Source organism: Taudactylus pleione, unplaced genomic scaffold (genome assembly GCF_031769625.1).
Source record: "Taudactylus pleione unplaced genomic scaffold, aTauple2 ptg000637l, whole genome shotgun sequence".
In the NCBI taxonomy this organism is placed as follows: Eukaryota; Metazoa; Chordata; class Amphibia; order Anura; family Myobatrachidae; genus Taudactylus; species Taudactylus pleione.
In genome coordinates, this window is record NW_028285039.1 from 5,743,711 (window position 1) to 5,767,632 (window position 23,922).

The window sequence follows — 23,922 nt, forward strand, 5'->3', positions numbered from 1 at the left end:
TAAGGGCCAGTCCTTTCCACGGCAGCAGGCATCATCCAAGGCCTCCAAGCCTAGCGCCAAACAAGCCTGGACTACTAGACGTCCACCTGCCAAGTCTGAGGACAAGCCTACAGCCTGACAGTGCGGACCTCTCCCAGCGTGGGAGGCCAACTTCTTCAATTCACCCAGTTTTAGCGTCAGACCATATCAGACGCCTGGGTAAGAGAAGTGGTCTCTCACGGATATGCTCTATCCTTCCACACAAATACCGCAACACCCCTCCATACAAAAAGTTGAAACTCACATACCAACAATATAGGACACAAATACACAGAAAAACCCACACGTCCAAAATCCAAGACCTACCCAAACAAAACTCAATCTCCGACATAGACACAAGCAGTGATTACGATACATCCTTTTCCATTCACGAGATAGAAAAGCTACCAGAACACCACGAACTAGCCAGGATATCATTTGAACATGGCTGGCTAAGCAACATCGATAACAATTCATCACTAATTGCCCACCCACATAGTTCCAACGCCGCACAATCCAACCTCCAATCCACACATAACAAGAGCGCAACAAATCCCAACACCTCCGACCCCATAGGAGAAACACAACATAACACCAACATCAACAAGACAAACGAGCACTCCACCCCTTTTTTTAGACCCACTGACAGGCCTGAAACAATGCTCAAGGCCTGCCTCTACACCCAAAAAATCAACAAAACGCAAACTGGAAGAAACAGAAGAGGTTGCACGGGGGCACAAGTAGAACAAAATCATTGGAGACGGACACACAAACACCTCGGGACAAGGGATTTTCAACCTCAGCAACGTCCCCTCAACCCAACCCACATCAAACTGCTAGATAAGGGCCTCAAATTTGCACCCAACACTAACATGTATAAATTTTAAACCTACCTAGACATACACAACTTTGTCCGCAAACTAACCCTCGAAAAATTCTTCCAAAAGAAACCGCTACCACAACACAAGTCCACCACCACAGACATATAGAAACATACAGACCTGAGACCCACATTACAGTTCTATCCCAGTTACATGACAGGTAACCAAATAAATACATTCACCAGCCTAGTTGAAAGAGACATGTCCAAGTTTAAAACCCCTCGACTCAATTCACACCGCAACAATTTAAACAAAATTTAACGCGAAGCACTTAAAGACCTACAGAACAATCACAGCATCATCATAAAACCTGCGGACAAAGGCGGAGGTATCATCATCCTGAACAAATCAGACTACCTGACAGAAGCCCACAGGCTACTTGACGACAAAACCATATACCTTATACTTTTAACAAAGATCCATCATCAGATTTCAAAACAGAACTACAAACATTCCTGGACAAACAACACCCGGTCTTCTACTATCTACTGAAGATCCACAAAGATAACCAACATCCCCCTTGAAGACCCATTATCTCCAGCATAAATTCACTCACCTCAAATCTATTACAATATATCGACCAATTCCTACAACTCTACGCGAAAACTCAGAGATCATATCTCAAGGTCACGACAGACATATTAAACAGACTACAGGACATAACATTGCACCAAGACTACTGGCTGGTCACCAGTGATGTGACATCCCTGTACGCAATCATTGATCACACACAAGGAATAGATAGCACTGCATACCACCTAGAAAAAGTCCCAGATATGACTGATGCACAAAAGGACTTCATAACATGCAGTATACAATTCATTCTGACGCATAAGTACGTCTGGTTCAATAACACATACTATCTACAGATCACTGGCACAGCAATGGGGACGAGGTTTGCACCAAGTTACGCGAGTCACTGGGAAGATCAATTCGTTTGGTCCAACCCAGAACTTGAAGCGAACCTCGTCCTCTGGACCAGATACATTGACGACCTGTTTTGCATCTGGAAAGGTGTCCTTAATTCACTAAACAAATTCATCAACTACATCAATGACAACCCAAATAACCTCAAATTCACCACCACCTACAGCAAAGAAAAAGTAGAATTCTCAACCTCAACATTCATTCTCATCAACACTATACAGACCAACATATTCAGAAAATCAGTAGACGTGAACAGCTTCATACTAGCATCCAGCAGTCACCACCTAATCTGGCTGAACAACATACCACTAGGCCAATTCACCAGACTAAGGAGGAATTGCTTCACCATTGAGGATTTCCAAACACAAGGCATACTACTCCAAAGCCAATTCCTAGAAAAACAATATGACCGACAACATGTCTCAGATGTTTTCGATAAAACCCTTAATTCAGATAGACAACCGCTACTGCAGTACACTGAAAGATCAGACACAACAAAAGATCAAAACATCTACTTCACAACACAATACAACAAGCAAGCGCAGCAAATGCACAAGATAAAAAAAAAACATTGGCACATCCTTCTACAGGATGAGACCCTCAGCAACTTATTACCACCAAAACCTAAGATTGTTTTTTTGAAAGCAGCTGACATAAAAAATGAATTGGCTCATAACCACATCCCCCCCACGCAACAAGATACAAACCACAATAGACTGCCACCACCCACGCAATGGCTTTGCCATTGCTGTACATGTATACCATGCAAACAACTAGCATCAGCACCACTATGCCTACACTCAGCATATCATCCATGTCCAATGGCAAACTTATCAACGTAAAAGATATAATCTCCTGCCTCAAAAGTGGCTATTTATCTATTATGTGTCCAAAACTGTACATAGGCCGGACGATCAGACCTCTCAAAGTGTGAATCGGGGAACATAAGGAAAGGATCATCTGAACACCCTCTCTCACTACACTACAAAGAACACCACAACTGCAATCCTGCTTCCCTGAAATTCACAGGCATAAAACAAGTCAAAGCCAAGTGGAGAGGGGTTGTGCTACATCAGGTTGATAAATATAGAAGAGTTGAAATTAATTTACACTATGGACACCTTCACACCCAAAGGACTTAATATAGATAACGAGATCCGATCTGTCATATGCGGTTAATACCGCAAGTTCATCCAATAATAACCATATATAGAGTAACCCATGTAAGTACATACTACCCTAACACAATACCCAAATCGCCAATATCTGTAATGTACCCATTCATCACACTACATAGACACCCCCCACCCTATCCCATCACAACACAACCACCTCGTACAATGCACACATTACTGTGCAATATCGCTTACTACTTCCTTTCTAACCAGTCATTTAGCAACCATATCCCCGAACAGCTATTTGTGCATACATTTGATATATTATGTTCCAACAATGCATCTTATTACTTCGCAGCCCTCCGCTTTTATTTTTATTATTTTTATTTTTTTATTTATTTTTTTCTCTTGTTTACAATCTGCATGATCACCTCACACTGACACCGGAACCAAGATGGCTCCTTACCCCTTCTTGGCTGAATCCAAGATGGCTTCTTAACCCATGCTTCTTTTTTTTTTTCCTTCTGTTTACAATCTGCATGATCACTTGATCGCCTCACCACAGCCAACCATTACCTAGCCACAACCACCACCCGATCAGAGAAGCACTCTGAGTGACAAGATCACCAACTAATCCAATACCTGAAACTGACAGCCAATCAAACGCTGACACTGGATCCAAGATGGCTTCTTAACCCTTTCTTGGCTGGATCCAAGATGGCTTCTGAACCCCTGCCTTTTTGTTTTTTCTTTTTCTGTTTACACTTGACAAGATCACATGATTGCCTCAACACAACCAACCATAACCTAGCCACAACCACCACCCAATCAGAGAAGCACACCCTGAGTGACAAGATCACCAACCAATCAGATACCTGAAATTGACTGCCAATCAAACACTGACGCCGGATCCAAGATGGCGTCTTTATCCCTTTATTGGCTGGCCTGCACCACTCATACTCCCTGAGGAAGGCCCGCGTTGGGCAGAAATGCGTTGGAGTTGTATCCACATCTTCCATACCAAGCGCTACACTATATTACAGCCAGGGGCGTCGAGAGGGGGTACTAATTACACGGGCCCGGGCTTGCTGGAAGGGCCCGGAACCACCCCCCCTCTTACATCACAGCAGCCCAGCACACGCTGCTGTGTGCTGGGCTGCACTGGGAGACTGCATGCGGCTGCTAAGAAGCAGCCACAGCAATCTCCTATGTCTGTGGGGGGAGTGGTCAAGCTGACCGCGCCCCCCACTGGTTATGCGCCGGGATGAGTGGGCTCACTGCACCGAGGTGTGGCGCTGAAAACCTGTTTTTTTTTTACCTAATGGAGCATGGCCACGCCTCCAACGATTAGGCCATGCCCCTTTTTTACCGAGGCGCGGCTCTTGGTCAGCCTGACCACAGCTAGCTCGAACACCCGCACCCACAGCGGGCCATGCTACCCACCGGTCTGAGCCGATATCAACGCAGAGCACCACCTATACCAACACCCAGCAGGAATCAACCCGCAAAACCCCAGGATTGGGGAATCGTGCCTCATCACTCCAAGCCAGCAAAGTACCTGGATGTAACACACTACGTTCAGTCTACATTTGAACTCCAGGAGGAAGCATCTCCTGAAGGTAACCATTGTGCGAGATCAACGTCATACGGTTAACCACACCAGGCCACCCGTGCCCACGTCTCTCTGCTACACATCCATAAGTATCCAGGCACCAACCACGCATAACCAGGATGACCAGATAGGTAAGCGGGATGCCACCCCTAGCTCTTAAAAGTCCACAACACTAGGTGGAAAATAAATTCTGCTTATTGGACTCTCTGAATACCGGAATAGACCAACCCAGGTACTGATAATACCCACTACCAACTTCGACTTTACGGCAAACACTTGCTGCACTAACATTGTTACTGGACATTACCACATTAACTTGTTTAGCATTTGTTTTTGTTTTGTTTTGCTGCATCCTGCATGTCCAAGATTGCCCCACTGTCACAATCCAGTGCAAGAATTCCTCTAGACTAGACTAGGTCTCCTAGTTGCGGCCAAACCCAGGTTTGGCTAGACCTGCCCAGAGGCGCGGAGTCTAACTCACTTGGTGGTTTTCTCCAGTGACCCCTCCAATTGGGATTTGGTTTTCAGCCGAACCAAGTGAGCAGGTTGCGGCCCTCTGGACAGGTACCTGGGAATGGCAGAAGACCGGAAACTATAATGAATGCAATAGCACTGGAGGTGAATGGAATGAATAAACTCTGGAAATGGAACATGAATGTTATAACACAGGCATGGACTGGAAACAGTTAAGTATGTAGAAAAACACAGACATATACTGGGGATTGCACAGACAAGAGCAGAGTGGACTCAGGGAATATATGGGAATGCTGGAAATGATTGGCAGAGACAAGACACAAAGAGAAGTCAGGCATACACTAGGAGAGTGCTAAATGCAAGTGCAGATTTGCACTGACAAGACACAGGGCAGATTGACACAGATATGTGCTGGGAGGTCCAGCTGCGAGCTAATTAATACCAGCAGGTAATCTGACACCTCAGTGACACAAGGAAGCTGCAATACTAGCGCACATATACAAAGACACACAGACATAGAAAACAAAACAGTCTGGATACTGGGAGAGAACTACTCTCAGACTAAGAATAGCTTGGAAGCTAATACTGGAAACTGGAGAACTGTGAACAGGCTGAAGTAACTCTCTGAAAGATTAGCACAGAGCAACGCTGGTATCACTGGAACAGAGAAGAAGTTGAACAGCATCTTCCTGAAGTTCTGGGGGCGGATTTATACCCAGGGGTAGCAGATTATTGGAGCACAGGATCAGCTGACTGAGATCATGCTACCATTGGTTAGGAGGACTGTCACATGAGAGGAACTGTCATGACGGCGCCCATGATGGGAACTCCGATCCCCAAAACACACAGCCGACCATGGAAGTCCGCAAAAGCACCTAAGGTAGAATACTCAGCATTTCACCACTCACTGCACCAGGCGTCTGACCACAAGGAAGTCAGGGGAAGCCGGCATGGAGGTAAGAGCCAATCCTAGGCTGAACCCTGACAGTACCCCCTCCTTTTAGGGTGAGCACCGAACACCCATAAAAGCTCAGCTGGAACTCCTCAGAAAGACACAAAAAATACTTAAACACTGGAAAGTCAAAAAATCTTTGCTTGAAGACATAAGATGTTTTTGAAGATTAGAAGAACAAGGTACACAGATGGTCTCTCAAACTTCAATTGGGACTAAATAATTGAAAAAAATAGTCAACTTGTCATAGAAAGGTTTGGTCACCAGGAAGTCATCGATTCTTCTTCTTTTTCCGAGACTTTTTCGAACCACTAGAAGTAGAAGACTTAAGTTGCAAAGTGTCTTTCACGGGAACTACCAAAATTATTTTTCCATCGTACTCAGGATCATAGTCAGAATCTGTATTATAATTCATCATCCTTATGCCTCCTTGAGTCTTATCCTTCAGGACAGGTTGTTCTTGTACCAGATCTATTTGAGAAAGACTCAAAGAAATGTATCTGAGCTTAACAGTAGGGGGTGGTACCCCAGAACTTGAGGCTTTGATGAGATGAGTATTCCCGAGAGAACTGTCAGGATAAGTTGGGCCAAATTCTTTAATGACTGCCGCAGAAAAGGCTACTAAATCTGACAGCATCGGATCCTTTGAATCATAAATAGGCTCAACCCAATCCCAAGCTTTACCTCGGAAAGATGAAATGATAAATTTTACTACATTAGTAGGCTTGATTTCAGACCATGGCGAGGATTTCATAATAGAGATGAAATGATCCACCAAGGCATAATACTGCGTTATATCTCCATCAAAAAGATTGGGCATAGAAAAATCAGATGGATCCTGAGGGATACCTATAGATATAATGGTAGTGTCATTTTGTGAACATCTTAACTGATGGGGCACTAAAACGTTTGACACAACACCAGAAGACTCTTCCTTGAGTAAAGAACTGGAGATCCTTTCTTGGTGCAAGCAACTTGAGATCTTTCCCTGGGATACGGATTTTGAAACTCCTTCTTGGGACTCCCTCCTGGGGTAAGACACTTGCACTCTCCTTTGGAAATGTAATACTCGAAATCCCCCCTTGGGGAATGGCACTAGGAATCCTGGAGTATAATACTTGAAACCCCTTTTTGGGGTAAAACACTTGGAAGTCCCTTTTGGGGAATAACCCTGGAAACCCCATCCTGGGGTGAGACACTTGAAATCCCGTCCTGGGGAAGGACACTAGGAACCCCCTCTCGGGGTAAGAGGCTTGAAACACCCTCCTGGGGTGAAGAACTTGAAACGAGGATTTTCTCTTGGGGCGTAACACTTGTAACCCTCTCCTGGGGTATAACACTGGGAACCCCATCCTGGGGTAAGACACTTGAAATCCCTTTCTGGGGAATAGTATTTGAGACCCCCTTTTGGGGCATAACACTAGAAACCCCCTCCTGGGGTATAGCATCAGGAAACCCCTGTTTGGGTGCTTGCCTTGTGACCCCTTCCTGGGGTAAAATACTTGAAATCCCTTTCTGGGGAATAATACTTGAATGAAGACCCTCTCTTGGGGCGTAAGACTTAAAACGAAGGCCTCCCCTTGAGGCGTGAAACTCGAAACGAAAGCCCCCTCCTGGGGCGTGAATCATGAAACAAAAGTCTTCTCCAAGGGTACAACACTTGTAACCTCTTCCTGGGGTAAAAGACTTGAAATTAACGCCCCCTCCTGGGGCACAAAACTTGTAACATCCTCCTGGGGTGAGAGACCATTCCTTGAGTACAGAACTTGACACACCCTGTTGGAGTATGGGACCTAAAACCCCCTTCTGGGGAAGCAGACTCAGCTTTTCCTTTTGGGGTATGGAACATGAAACCCCCTTTTGGGATGCGAGAACAGAGACTTCCTCCTGGGGTGAGTGACTCAAAACCTCCTCTTGAGGTTTGAAACTTGAGACCCTTTCTTAGGGCGTAACACTTGAAACGATGGCCCTCTCCTGGGGCACGAAACTTGTAACCCCCTCCTGGGGTGAGAGACTTGAAACCCCCTCTTGGGGTACGAGACTTGAGACCCCCTGCTGGAGTGCAAGACTTGAGACCCCCTGCTGGGGTGCGAGACTTGAGATCCCCTCCTGGGGTGCGAGACTTGAGACCCCCTCCTAGGGTGCGAGACTTGAGACCCCCTCCGGGGGTGCGAGGCTTGAGACCCCCTCCTGGGGTATAGCATTAGAGGCCCCTCCTTGGGGTACGACACTTGAAACCCTCTCCTGGGGTATAGAGTCAGGAAACCCCTGTTGAGGTACTTGACTTGAGGCCCCTTCCTGAGAAACAAGATTCGAAACCTTCTTTTGGGGTGAGAGACTCATGGCCCCCTCCGGGAGTACAGAACTTGACACTCCCTGTTGGAGTATGGGACCTAAAACCCCCTTCTGGGGAAGCTGACTTGGCTTTTCCTTTCGGGGTACGCAATATGAAACCCCCTTTTGGGATGCAAGAACACAGACTTCCTCCTGGGGTGAGTGGCTCAGAACCCCCTCTTGAGGTATGGAACTTGAGACCCCCTGCTGGGGTGCGAAACTTGAGACCCCCTGCTGGGGTGCGAGACTTGGGACCCCCTGCTGGGGTGCGAGACTTGGGACCCCCTGCTGGGGTGTGCGAGACTTGGGACCTCCACTCAGGGTAAGGAAGTTGAGACCCCTCCTGGGGCTACTGACTGGAGTCCTGTATTGGGAAAGACAGAATCCGGACTGGGACCGATGGAAATGGAATCCGGGCCGTGACCAGTAGAAATGGAATGAGTAGTGTCCCTGACTTTAGAAGGTTGAAATATCCTCCCAATATTTCTTAGACGAGGGTTGAAGCATCTTGTAGCAGAGCCCCAATCAAAAACTTGAACTTTCTTTTGCTCAATGGCCATCACCACCTTATCTGTAACTGAAGAAACGGGAATCACTGATGGATGATGGGGAGCACTGAAAGCGCAGACATTGGGAGTCACACACTTGTCACCACTTCTCAGTGGGCGCAGAGTACAGTCCTTAAGAAGGTGATCGTCTTAACCGCAATATAAACAGAGATGCAGTTCCTGGCGTCGCTGACTTTCAACCTCAGTAAGTTTAGGGCGCAGGAAACTTTGATGCTTTACTTTTAGTTTTTTTGGAAAAGCTGTTAGTCAAGTCAGGAGTAGCACTAGAAAGCTTGGGAATAACTTGAAGAATTTTGGGACGGAGATTTTGTAGTTGTTCTAGAAGCCAGTAGAAACTTTTGAAAGGTTCAGGGTCACGCATATCAGAAAATTGGGGAACCAGAGGACACTTAAGAGGTTCACTAGCTTGCACAGAAAATTTTTCATCTGTAGGTGTAATTGAAACCTCAGAACAAAACTGTGGAGAATTCACTGGCGGAACTTGTGGTGTGTCTGGGGACAAAGCAGCTAGAACTGAATGAATAACCATCATTTGACTAGAGAGTTCTTGCAGCTGCTGTATGACGGATTGCAAAGCTGTCTCCTGTGCAGTCACACGAAAGAGTAAATCCTGAAACCCGGCATCACCTTGGAACCCGGCGGCTTGCATATTGGGCTGTTCAAACTGTCACGATCCAGTGCAAGAATTCCTCTGTGGAGGACGGTGAGCCGAGGGGTTCGGGTGACTAGGGGAGTGACTAGACTAGGTCTCCTAGTTGCGGCCAAACCCAGGTTTGGCTAGACCTGCCCAGAGGCGCGGAGTCTAACTCACTTGGTGGTTTGCTCCAGTGACCCCTCCAAATGGGATTTGGTTTTCAGCTGCACCAAGTGAGCAGGTCGCGGCCCTCTGGACAGGTACCTGGGAATGGCAGAAGACCGGAAACTATAATGAATGCAATAGCACTGGAGGTGAATGGAATGAATAAACTCTGGAAATGGAACATGAATGCTATAACACAGGCATGGACTGGAAACAGTTAAGTATGTAGAAAAACACAGACATATACTGGGGATTGCACAGACAAGAGCAGAGTGGACTCAGGCAATATATGGGAATGCTGGAAATGATTGGAGCTGATTACCAGAGACAAGACACTGAGCAAAGAACACAGACATATACTGGAGATTGCACAGACAAGAGCAGAGTGGACTCAGGGAATATATGGGAATGCTGGAAATGATTGGCAGAGACAAGACACAAAGAGAAGTCAGGCATACACTAGGAGAGTGCTAAATGCAAGTGCAGATTTGCACTGACAAGGCACAGGGCAGATTGACACAGATATGTGCTGGGAGGTCCAGCTGTGAGCTAATTAATACCAGCAGGTAATCTGACACCTCAGTGACACAAGGAAGCTGCAATACTAGCAGCACATATACAAAGACACACAGACATAGAAAACAAAACAGTCTGGATACTGGGAGAGAACTACTCTCAGACTAAGAATAGCTTGGAAGCTAATACTGGAAACTGGAGAACTGTGAACAGGCTGAAGTAACTCTCTGAAAGATTAGCACAGAGCAACGCTGGTATCACTGGAACAGAGAAGAAGTTGAACAGCATCTTCCTGAAGTTCTGGGGGCGGATTTATACCCAGGGGTAGCAGATTATTGGAGCACAGCATCAGCTGACTGAGATCATGCTACCATTGGTTAGGAGGACTGTCACATGAGAGGAACTGTCATGGCGGCGCCCATGATGGGAACTCCGATCCCCAAAACACACAGCCGACCATGGAAGTCCGCAAAAGCACCTAAGGTAGAATACTCAACATTTCACCCCTCACTGCACCAGGCGTCCGACCACAAGGAAGTCAGGGGAAGCCGGCATGGAGGTAAGAGCCGATCCTAGGCTGAACCCTGACACCCACTTGTGTAATTTTGCACATTACAATATTTGTTCATACCAACCAACCCACGTCTATAATTGCTACATTTCTCTGCACAAGCACCAATATTCTGTTTACTGCTGAAGTCTATTGAGACCAGTAAACTATTATCTTGCAACATTTTGGGTCCATTTTTCTTTACACATCACCCAATCATTTGAAACAATACCACTTATCAATAGGTCTGAGCGCTATACAACCCAATTTTTTAGTCTATCCTTCCTAAGGCAACCTCCCCAGCAGTTCTTTTGCACAGGGCCTCCATCGGACCCAAGCAAGACCCTGCTGCTCCAAAGAGCCATTTAGTCCTTACAAAATTCAGCAGTAATAATTCCGGTCCCCTACTCACAATGATGCAAGGGCTATTATTCTACCCTTTTCCTGGTTCAGAAGCCCAACGGGTCTCATCTGCCTATCCTCAACCTCAAATCTCTGAACAAGTTTATCAGGGTGCCCATGTTTCATATGGAAACCCTCCACTCTATTATCCTGGCTATGGAGCCTGGAGATTTTATGGGGTCTCTGGACATTCAGGACACTTACCTACATGTACCTATAGCACCTTCTCATCAGCAATATTTATGGTTTGCTATCCTACAGCAGCATTACCAATTTCAGGCCCTACCGTTTGGCCTCTCAACGGCCCCTCTGGGCTTTACCAAAATCATGGCAGTTATGGCGGCCTCCCTTCATCATCAAGGGATCAGACTACTCCCGTACCTAGATGACCTATTGGTTTTGACCAGCTCCCCAGAGATTCTTCACCGCCATCTGTAAGTAACAATTGCCTTCCTACAAACGCACAGGTGGCTGATCAACTGGAACAAGTCTTCCCTGACACCTTCTCAAAGAATGGTACATTTAGGAGCCCTTTTGGACTGTCCGGTTCAGAGGATCTTTCTAACAGACAAGATCTCCTTAATACAACACTGAGGGCCTGATTCAGAGCCGGTCGCTATTTGCGCTCGCTCGTCCAGAAAATAGGGGTGGCTATTCCAATGAACCGTTCGCTGTTTGCGGTCTGTTCACGCCTCTAGGTCTGAACGAGCGAACAAAACTTGCGGTCGTTTTTTGGGAAACTACGCCCCCTGGCCGCTCGCATCCTACGTCATGTCCGCTATTTATTAGATTAATTGAGTACATCGACCAGCGTATGAACTGCTCGCTATTTTTGTGGTTGGTTTTTGCTACCGCAATTTTGCGAGCAGTTCTGGCTAAAAAAAAACCCAGTGACGTGGTCAATGACGCTGCTGTTTTAAATATGCACACCCATAAAACGCCCGTTTTGACCTTTAAGCACGCCTGTGATCGGATCTCCACTCCCCGTTTTCAAGCACCTTTCCCTGTTACCACCCACATACGCCTCATCCTGTCACTCAAATTAGCAGGCATTCGCTATTTTGCGAGCACATGAATTTCGGCCGCACTGACTGGTTCGCGCATGCGTATAACGATCCGTACGCATGCGCAGTTGGGCAAACATCGCTCGGAGCGATCGAGCTGCCACTTACGAGTGGCTCTGAATCAGGCCCTGAGTGCACAGACTGCTCCGCAGTCGCTGAGTGTCAATTCAAGATGCAATGCAGACATTGAGATCAATGGTGTCCACCTTTGACATGGTGGCGTTCGCTCAGTTTCACTCCAGGCACCTACAACACCTGATCCTCTCCAAGTGGAACGGCCTAACCCATCTACTTCTATCCCAGACGATGGGCCTGCCCCCGGAGTTTTGCCTGTCCCTAGCCCGGTGGCTACAGACATTCCATTTAGACAAGGGTTGCCCCTTTTGGACACCGGATTGGGCTCTCCTCACCACAGACGCAAGCCTCCACTGGTGGGGCGCCGTGACCATGTCTACATCTGGACATGGCCTGTCTGTCTTTAACGGCTTGGCTCTTGAGACATCCCTCCTAACTGCTTAGGGATTTTCCAGCTCTGTGATCCAGACCATGCTCAGGGCCCGTAAACTGTCCTTCTCCAGGATTTATCACAGAATATTGCATTCATATTTCCAATGGTGTGCTCCAAGAAACTATGACCCCCAAGTTTTTTAGGTGTCTAGAATTCTTGCCTTTCTTCAGGCTGGATTGGATCTAGGCCTCCACCTTGCATCTCTGAAAGTGCAGGTCTCTGCTTTATCCATCTGGTTCCAGCTTGCTCCTCTACCAGATGTTCACACCTTTCTGCAAGGTGCTCTACGTATACAGCCTCCCTATGTCCCTCCTGTGGCTCCATGGGATTTGGCAGTGGTAATCCAAGCACTTCCAAGAACCTTCATTCGAACCTCTGGATTCAGTGGATGTCAAGTGGCTCACTGCAAAGACTCTGTTTCCTCTGGCTATCTCATCTGCCCGTAGGGTATCTGATTTAGGGGCGCTTTCATGTCGCTCCCCCTTTTTAATCTTTCATCGGGAGAGGGCAGTTCTTAGAACACACCCGGGCTTCCTTCCAAAGCGGTCTCTCATTTCCAACTCAATGAGAAAATTGTGGTTCCGGCCTTTTAATCACCAGACCTCTCGGCAGATGAGGCCTTTTTGGATGTGGTCCGTGCTCTAAAGATCTACGTGGACCGTACTACTTCCATCAGGAAATCGGACTCCCTCTTCGTCCTATATGGATTCCACAAGAAGGGATGGCCAGCTAAAAAACAGACTCTGGCCAGATGGATTTGCATGACTATTTCACAGGCTTACATGCAGTCTGGCCTTCCTGAGCCGGCTACAGTATCTGCTCATTCCACTCGCTCTGTGGGCCCCTCGGGCAGTGTGGTGCCTCAGCTGAACAGCTATGCAGGACGGCCACCTGGTCGTCCGTCCACACCTTTGTTATGTGTTATGCCTTTGATATATTTGCCTCTCTGGATGCTTCCTTCAAGCGTAGGGTTCTCCTTTCGGCTCAGTAGCGTTCCTGCCTTAAATAAGCAAAAATGCTCTAGTTGAATAAGAAAGTATTTTTTCTGTTTATTACATCACCCTGCGATGACAATTGCTGTCTTTGATAAATTTGTTGTAATTTGCCCATGATTGCCAATATGTACATCTAAACTGGAAATGTGACCTTATGCAATCAATATAGAAATAGAGAGCTGGTGTCATTTTTAGTAAGTCTTTAATGCAAACAGCACATCATTAGGTTTAGTACTAATGGAAACATTTTAAATACATTTTATTCATCTGGTAACACTTTAAGGGGCATAATTTCCAGAAACTGCATTTAAAAAGCTGTTGTGATGGTGAAATATGGCCCCTAATCACAATGCAGTAACTTACAGCTTGCACTTACCATGAGTAGCTGCTCATGTGCCAGCACGGACAGGTGGAGAGAGACCCAAAGGATTCCTCTAAAGAACAAAAACGTCTTAGAGTAGCCCATAGGCTGCCCAGGGCCAAATATTTACATTTCACATATTTGCAGCCGACAATAGAAAGCTATAGGGGCTGGCGTCTCTCCTTATATCCAGGAGATACATCATTTTTGCTGGTACACCCCTCCCACCCCCAAAACGTCTGTTTTAGGGTGATTTCCCGCAAAAACAGTTTGGGAAATAGGCCCATATGAAACAAAGTATGGTTTTAAAGAATAATAGTTATTGAATAATGCTATATTCTTCTTGTTAAAGGAAATGTTTTACAGATGTGTCCTTGCACACCCAGGCTCAAAACGCCATGCAGCGCAATCTGCCTGGTGCGAGTGAGCAGCAGGTCCCATGTAACTCTGCTAGCGGCGGGTGGTTTTTTTTTTTGTCAAAAATTTGTTTAAGTCGCAATGTGATGCCACTAAGATGCAGCAGGAGACTGTGCTGATTAATTTGATGTGACAATTGTATATCTGTTTGCGACTGAGACTTTAAACAGAACTTGGCGTGGAAAAAAACTGTTGCCGCTGCATCGTAGCACTTCGCATGCTATTTGAGAGACGCAGTCGCACACAGATATACGTATCGCATATCAAATTAATCAGCACAGTCTGCTGGTGCGTCCTAGTCGCATCGCATTGTGACTTAGATGCATTTTCCGTAAAAAAGACTCTAGCAGTGTCTCCCTGGACCAGGCGCGCCAAGAGGGGATGTTTGACGCGACTGCAGCAAAGACGAGCGAGGACACATCTGTATAGAAGTCTAAGGAGAGTAATTCATTCCACAATCTACTAGCAAAACTTTATGAATCATCTGCTAAATCAAAATAAATTTCAACATGTTTATATTAATTATACACAGCTGTAGTAATGTGTATGCTGCAAACAAGGGTGGCTTAAAGAGGCTACTGGATATGATCCTGGTTAGCTGTCAGTGAAAACAAGCTATGATATCACATTGCCTTGCTCCGTAACCATCAGCAGCAACATCTTGAGTGTACACTACATTGTAAAGTATACCCTTTTAAAATTAAAGTTAATTTTCGCTTTATTGATTGTTTATGCCAAAAATCCATATGAAACCTGACAAATGTAATTTTTATGGATAAAGTAGGTGTTGCCAATGGCCATACATTTGGTAATTGGATAACAAATAAACTAAAATACCCTTACAAGTAAACTAACCTTGTGGGTGGCAGTAAAAGTTTGGAGATAAAGGGCCTCATTTATCAACGAGTGTTATAATTCATGAGTGGTAAAACTCGTCTATGTGTATGATAAACAGTGCTCCAGCCAATCAGCTCCCAACTCATACTTGCCTACTTTTGAAAAACACTTTCAGGGAGATTGCAGATGGCAGTAGAATGCCCCGTGTGCCTTTTTGAGGGGGCGTCTTCCGCTCCACCCAAAGGGCGTGTCTAGCTCCACCTATGGGCATATATATTCCTATAAGGTGAGACCCTAGCTCCTTCACTGACATTAATATATCTCTGCTCTGCCACATTTACATTAATTCTCCATCTCCCCCTCTCCCATTCACATTACTAGATCCTGTACACACACACACACACACACACACACACACACACACACACACACACACACACACACACACACACACACACACGAAAATCATATTCTAATCTGTTCCTCACACCTGCTACCTCATGTCAGAGTCTTCTCTGCCCTCAATTTCACTCCACATACCCATTCCCTCTTGTCCCCTCCTCTTACATAACATTACTAGAATACGCAACTCACAGTGTTACAAAGAGCAGACTTGGCCAAAAGGTAGATCGCGACCAACTGAAGTAAAGTAAACCTGAAACGGCTTCTGGAGCCTCAGAAGCCCAGCTCCCAGTAGTGCAGTGCGCGGGTGATTTCATGACATTACCCATGCGCTGTAAGGAGCCCACCGCTGCTGCTGTCCGTCCGCCTGGTCTCACAGAAAGTGCTGAGTGTCATGGGGAGCTGCTTCCCCACAAGCACATAGGCTCCTCACAGCGCCAAGCACATCCCCTCCCCAAACCTGGAGGTAGTGTGTAGGTAGTGATTGTGTTATATGTGTGGTAAAGGGGCTGCAGGGTGATGTTGTCAGGGCACAGCCTCCTCCTGCTGTGGTACCATGCTACTCCCCGTCTGAGTGACTGACTGATGTATTTATTTTTTAAATAAAACAACCCCTTATATTATGAAGCAGTGGAGATAATTACAGTGTATTACAAGTTTATGGTATAAAGAGAGATTGCAGATTTGTGGCAAACTCTGTACACCTGAAAATGACTGGATGTATTATTTGTTGTGTTTTATTTTTTGTGCTTGTCTTATTATACTGTATTTTATGTATGTGAGAGCTGTTGGGAAAAACAACACCAGCGCGCCTGTGTGCAGCATAGGGCCTGTGTGCAGCGGAATCAGTATGATTTACCGCTGGTCACATGGCCAGCAGTTCAAATCCCGACAGCGGCAGCACGGCAGGGTTGAATATCCCGATCGTCAAAAGGTAAGTATTCACCAACTTAATTCTACCCTCTAACCCTAACCCTCCCTTAGGGGTGCCTAACCCTAACCTCCCCCCAAGTGGCTAACCCTAATCCCCCCCTAAATGCCTAAACCTAACCCCCCTTCTCTGCCGCCTAAACCTAAGTCCCCGGTGTGAATACAAATGAGGCAGACAATAAGTGTATGATCCAACCTTTTATTGGGTAAGGCACAATGCTTCCCTGGGTAGTTCTGTTATATGGTGTGGGGATTAGCAGATAAGTATTGTGATCCTCGGTTGGGGAGTGGGTGTACCCTTTCAGGGGGCTCCTCTTCGTGCGGTCCTTAGTCCTGCACATTCCCCTGCTGGACCTTTGGTCTACAGTCTTACTGAACCGGGATGTGGGGTGTGAATAAAGTCCAGTACTTAGTGCAGTAGCGGCGTCCGCTCTGTCTCTGGGATCTTTGTACCTACCGGTAGGTGTGGATTATCCTGTGGTTCTTTGCAGCTTTGGCTGTGATCCCAAGTGTTAGCCGGATGTTACGTGACACCTCTGCGAGCCCGCGGGGTGTCTAGCAGCCGTGCGCCCGCCGACGTTCTGTGGTGGTGTGATGCGATGCGGAGAGCCGCGTGGTTGCATGGTAGGGTTGATCCACGGTCCCATGGAGTCTATGGGTGGTATTGGGCACAGTGATGAGGCTGGTGGGGGGGCCCCAGGGTCTGCCTTGTGGCGCGGTGCTGGATCCTCTGCAGCCTTTCTTTGTGGTGTGGTAATGAGTACAATGGTCAAAGTTCTGGTGGTTGGTGGGGAGTGCTGATTCTCCAACGTGTTTCGGCACTGGTGCCTTCCCCTTCTCCCTCCCCCCCCTATTTTCACCTTCCGTTTCTCACACACACACACACCCTTAGGAGCGCACGTGTACCACATATTCCCCAGATATATAGGTAAGAAGGCCCTGCTCGCAAGCTTACAATCTATCAACAATCCATCAAATGAAGCTATTTCCAGGGTGCACAATGCTTCTCATAGCTTTGCAACATATCAGTTAAAGAAATATTGTGAGATTTATGTATATATTTGATGCATTGTTTCTCATTTCATATGTCACAGCCTAAGTTTTCAAACATCTGTATGATCTATATACAATTATTATATCTATATTTAATTTATCTTTTTTTTTTTTTAAAGAAATATATACACATTTATTTTTCTGAGAACTTAAATATATATTATTAAGAAAACTCTCTAAATGTATTTGTATAGTTTATTAATGGCTATATAGCATCCATTATAACAAATTGTACATTAAATTGTCAGTCCTCCAGAAAGGAATGGCTTAGCACCGTGTACACTTACACACTACTGTATGTTTTCCATAGAGCCTTGCCAAGTTGAAAAATGGTTTCCTCATTGATAAAGGATCTCAGTCTGATCTTTGGGCCAGCGAGACATCCTTGAATAGCTCAAGTCCTTCCCTGCCCAGACAGTATCTCAATGTTAGTTCACAGACGGATGTTTCAGGAAATGTAAGTATAACTGTGATTGCTCAAACTCAGAACATATTCCCTATAACAAAAAAGTATTTATGTAGTAATATCAGTGTCTGGCCATTTTATTTGCACACACTACCACTGCCTTTGTCACCAGACCCCACACATAGCCCTAGTTGTGAGAAATCAGTACTAGAGATTATTGTGTTATAAGAGATGCTTTCAGTACTAAAAATGTATGTATCTATGTCAGTCATGAGAAACTTTTTCTAACAATTCAAATGTCAAAGAGCCATGCTGATGAATATGAGTAATCCATTATTGAATGCTGATATTTTCCCTCCCACTGGTGGTATGACTATAAAATCCTTGTTTAATATAATTGTATATTATGAACCTGTCACAGAGAAATACAATATTGCATATATCATAGCATTAAAAAAAATTTAAGCGAAAAAGACACATAGGCCCAAATGTAAAAGCCTGGAATTTGCGGGCATCGGCGTCATTTTGGCAAAACTGCACCTAGCTTTAAAGTGGCAAGTAGTTCTAAGGTGAAACCAATGCAAAAATCGCACAGGTGCCCAGAAATTTAAGTCTGTTACATTTGGGCCATAGACTGTTTCAGCTTCATAGGTCCAACAGAAAGAACATGACACCCTTATATGTTGTTCATATTCCCCAGCTTGCTGTGATCGGTAATAACCAGTTGGCTGAGAAAGTCAGATTACGACTTCGTTATGAAGAGGCAAAGAGAAGGTAATTGCTGTTTTTGTTATGTTGTTAGTTGACACACATACTTTTCTGGTAACAGATCTGCAAATGTGCTATTACCTTGAAATTTGCTGGACATAAACCAAGTGCTTATAAGAACAGATAGATTCTTACACTGTGTACTTTGTATTGGCTGGAGGGATATGAGACTTTCTAAAAAAATGTTTATGAAGAATCACTAATGCTCATTTTTTTTCTCAGCACCCCAAACTTCATTCTACTGAAAAGCTAATCAATGAGCTTTCTAGAGCATAGAATGACTGATTGCAGAAGACAATAGCTCGCACTTAGGACCTGATTCAGAGATGCATGCTAACACGATGGTTAGCGCACATCTCTGATGTTTTGGGTTCTGCGCATGCCGCAGATCTCCCCCCCCCAAAATTCAGTATGATTTACATACTTCTGGGTTTGGAGGGCGGAGCGGGGACGTGGCTAGCCACCATTCACAGGAATGCGTCGCCCTCGTTTTCCGGGAGGGTCGAGGCCAGGGTCTGCATTGGTGGATGCATATTTCCTGGCCTCGCAAGTGACTAGGACCCGGTTGGGCTGCGTTAAGCTTCAGCGTCCGCAGCCTTGCAAAAGGAGCAACCATCGTGACTGATGGTTGCAATGGTGATCCCAGGCTTCGACCCCCGTCGCAGTGCTAGTTTCACAGGCACCTCCTGCTGCATTAGTAATTTAGATGGACGGAATTGCACAGCCGCTTGTGTGTGCCTCTGCGTTTCTGTCCATCTCTGAATCAGGCCCTTAGTTGGTTATCAAGACTGCTTGTAATTTCCGCTATCTTGTGGACTACCATTGTTTAGAAAGCAGCACTTTGATTATCCCATGCTCTTAATAATTTCATGAAAATAGAGAATTACATTTTTCATAGGGATTCACCTGCAGAAGAAGACATTTTTTTTAAAAGCACTTTATGTTCGGCGTGACCGCTTCCTTATATAACGCACACTGTGATCTTAAGATCACTGGGCTCTGTGGTCACCACACCTGTCTTTTCTTACCATAACATGCCTAAAAAGAAAAACAATTAAAAAATACAGTGAATAAGCCTTAAGCAGTCTCTCATCATTAAAAGGCAAAAGGTATTTTAGGGGACATTTCTAAACACTCGTGCACAGGTAAATGCCACCAATAGACAATTACAGACGCTGGAGCCAGCAAGACAAATAGTGCCATGATTATCAGGGGCTCCTTCTGGGTGTAGTAGTATTTGTATGCTGGGCATAACATTTTTTATCCACTAGTGATCATTTGAAGCTTCTAGCCCAGAAGTTCCCAAACACGGTCCTCAAGGCTTCCCAACATTTCAGGTTTTACAGATATCCATGGTTGAGCACATGTGACTTAATTAGTAGCTCATTCAATTTGATTTAACCATCTGGACTCAAGCATGGATATCCTTAAAGCCTGGACTGTAATGGTGGAGTTTGGGAATCTCAAATCTTTACATTTATTTATTTTAGATAAATGTGGTACACAACGAGGCTGATTCTGAGTTAAATGCATGTCAGCTGTAATTGCACTGGTGTTGTGTGCATGGAACTAAGGAGCTCACTAGATGCGTTCGCTCGCACCCAGCGTATGCAAATCCAGCACACGCCCAGCAAGGCAGGCGATCACACGGAAAGGCATTAGCATGCCCACTGTGTCTTGGCATGTGATCACTTTCTGTATGTAGACTCCCACTAGCCATTCATAAGATGCCCACTTGCGCACGTCATCTCCTGGAAGTGCATGAAACCATTGGTACATCGAGCACCATCGGATGTGATCGCAGCCCTTGAGGTTGACTATACCCTGCCGCAAGCACTGCAATCACTTCAGTGTGAAAATCAACCAGGTGACGTGTACAATGACGCTGCCTTTTAATTATGCACGCCTCTGAAAAGGCATTGAGACACTCAGGCACGCCTGCGTTCGCACCTCCACTCCCCTGTTTCTAGTGGCCTGCCCCTGTTACCACCCACAAATGGCCTCTCCTGTCACTCATTCAGCCGGGCTGTCTAAGCTGGGCGAGCGAACGCTTCCCAATCTTCCGCAGTGGTTCGCACACGCGCATTGCGAAGCATGCGCAGATTGCAAATATCGGCCAGCTACGAGCAAACGCATCCTAGCGAGTGGGTCTGAATCAGGTCCTAAATACATAAACTTACGCGTATGCATAGCTGTACACATTTCTGTAGCCGGAAACGCCAGTATCCGTACACTTGGCTTCATAGTCATTTCATTATCAGTGATATCATTAGTGCAAAAGATCTGCCCAAAAACAGGAATGTTTACGCTTATGTACAACTTTGCGTAGCCAAAAATTCCAGCAACGTGCCATTTCTGAACATAGCATATGTGAGAACGACTCGTTACAGCCCTGTTATAGCTACTCATATTAGGCTGACATGTGACTGAGATGCGTATATCCCAGTACTTATATACACTGGGTTCCGGAGCATGCACTCCGTAAATGGACTTGTTTACTTCTGCAAGCCTGCAGACTACTGAAACACATTTTGGCTTTTCTGTCTCTGGTGTTTTACAATGGATTAATATTAACCTAAACCAGACCAGTCTGAAACGCCCACTGGGCGGCTTCCGAAAGATAATCTTCTAGAAGCCACTAATCTCAGAGGGACATACTGGCCCCTCTGCACCCATGGTTCATCCCCCAGTGTGCCCTTCCCACTGCTGATCGACAATATATCAATATGTATAGATATAGCAAAATATCGATATATTTAAATATCGATATTAATATTATTTCTAATTTCATGTGTCCTTTTGATTATGGCGATCCTGTATGGATCGATATGGGACTGCCGATTAGAGATGGTTAAATAGTTTAATAGAGTCTAAAGTTCAAGTTCATGCACAAATTGTTTTTTTATGGTATACTGTGTTTCAAAAACTGTGTTTTTATAAAATCATGTTGGAAAAGTTTTAAATAGATGTTCTTGACCAAATTCAATCATAAAAAACTGGCAATTTCTGAGTGGTTTTTGAAAGAAAAATTAGCCAATTAAGTGGTTAATGCTGCCACAATGATATTACTTCAGTAGTGACATCTCAGTCTTGTTTTGCTGTATACTGTGTATAAATCTTCAGCATGTAGACAACTTTAGGATGTTATTCTAGGAGCAGGTTGACCCATAAATCATAATTATGGCTTTTTGCTACCGGTGAAATGTCTAGCTGTTGGTCACACTACATTAGTTCTTTTACTTGACGATTGGACTTACTCTTAATTTGATCTGATGGTAACAACCACCCTCACCGTGACGAACTATGTCCATGTAATAGTATTGTTGCAGCAGAATCCTTTTGATAGCATAAATGCAGAAATATTCCTGTGTGCAAAGCTATAGTGGATGATTATATTTCTATAAATTCATATTTATTCTCTATAACTCCTTATTATGATTATTATTTCTTAGTTTAATGTATATGGTGCCTAAGTAATAAATATATATTATTTGAACTGTTACTAACTTGTTTTTAATATATTTAATTATTATATGTTAAAATACATAAGTTGGTTAAAAGATTGATAGAACATGCTACCTTGGATAAAGTGAAATTACAGTATGTTTTGGATAATCAGTTTTATACTTTGGGAATTAAACAAGCTATGATCAGCTTTAGGAGTATTTCTTTGCAATTTGTACGTACGCAGATCGGCAGATGGTGCATACCGCATATGTGTATGCACTGCAGTTCATGTGCGCAAGATCGCATTGCGATCACGCATGCAGATAGAAAACTATCGCATAGTGAGTAACGGGACGACAGCATCTGGGGTGGTGACGGGGGAGTGGTCAGAGAAACGCAGGCGTGCCTGTCCGTCTGCGCTGTGCATTAGTGTGCATGAATTAGCCACAGCGACGGCATACAACGAGACTTGCAATTTCTGAGACGGTTCAGAGCTGCTGTAATTCTGCGTGAGGGTTCGATGTTACCAATGTATATGCAGGACTGCGAGGTATTACAGATGTGAGAAAGTGGTAGTGGGCGTCTCTATGCTGGCTTAGGGGTGGCAAACAGCATATTTTCGCAGCAGAACTGCGTACGATTAAGCAGACGCGATCGCAATAGCGATCCATGCTGAATCAGGCCCGTTATTTGTGTTCTTCAGAAGGCTTTAGTTTTGCATTATTCAAATAGTTATATGCATTTTTTAGAAGTCGATTCTGAACAGGAGTTTCTTATTTACATACTACACATAAGAGAGCAATTTAAAACTTCCCAATCTTTTTTATTTTCCAAATGACACTGTTTCTGTAATATGTCACTTGCTGAGTTTAAATGCCATATTCTGAGCTGAGAAGACCCAATATGGGTGAACTTTTCTGCAGTTTCTCATATCATTGTCTGGAGACCCAGTAGGGGTATGTATTTCCTAGATGTTTTTTATCCTGGTGAATTATTTGCTTCGGTAGGTGAGCATTATAAATCTAATTTCTACTCCAACCCAATCCCAATCCATTGACCACAGACAAGAGAACCCTGCATCCAAACCCCCAAATCTTGATACAGAACCTTATCCCAAATTGTAGGTGCTTTTTAAACTATTGATTCCATCTTGACCTAGGTCTGCTAGGAAAATGAAAGTCTGCGGGCCAAATGAAGTACAGGTTGAGTCTTCCATATCCAAAATGCTTGGGACCAGGGGTATTTTGGATATCGGAAAAATTCTGTAGTTTGGAATAATTGCATACCATAAATGAAATATCTTGGAAATGAGACCCAAATCTACACACATAGGGCCTGATTCAGAGCTGAACGCTCTGACCAGAGCGCTTGCTCTGAATCAGGGCCCTCCTCCATGAAAATGGAGCGGCCTTCTGGCCGCTCGCATAGCTGTGGGTGACCACCAACAGCATATGCGATCGGCCAAAAAGATGGTCGCGATGGTCTTGACCATCGCGACCATCGGACTTGCGACGGAGACCCTGCGGTAGGGTCTCCCTGCCACAAGCCCTGGAGTGATTTTGGCTCTATCAGAGCCAAAATCACT

At 45.1% G+C, this 23,922-nt stretch overlaps 1 protein-coding gene across 1 annotated transcript in view; it reads left to right on the forward strand.

Moving 5' to 3' along the window:
- WWC1 (WW and C2 domain containing 1) overlaps positions 1–23,922 on the forward strand; it is a 288,584-nt gene that overhangs the window by 143,806 nt on the left and 120,856 nt on the right. Inside the window, exons 7-8 of the mRNA XM_088454941.1 lie at positions 18,027–18,173; positions 18,823–18,896. Of these exons, the coding sequence (XP_088311067.1) occupies positions 18,027–18,173; positions 18,823–18,896 (221 nt within the window). The remainder of the gene's footprint in view (positions 1–18,026; positions 18,174–18,822; positions 18,897–23,922) is intronic.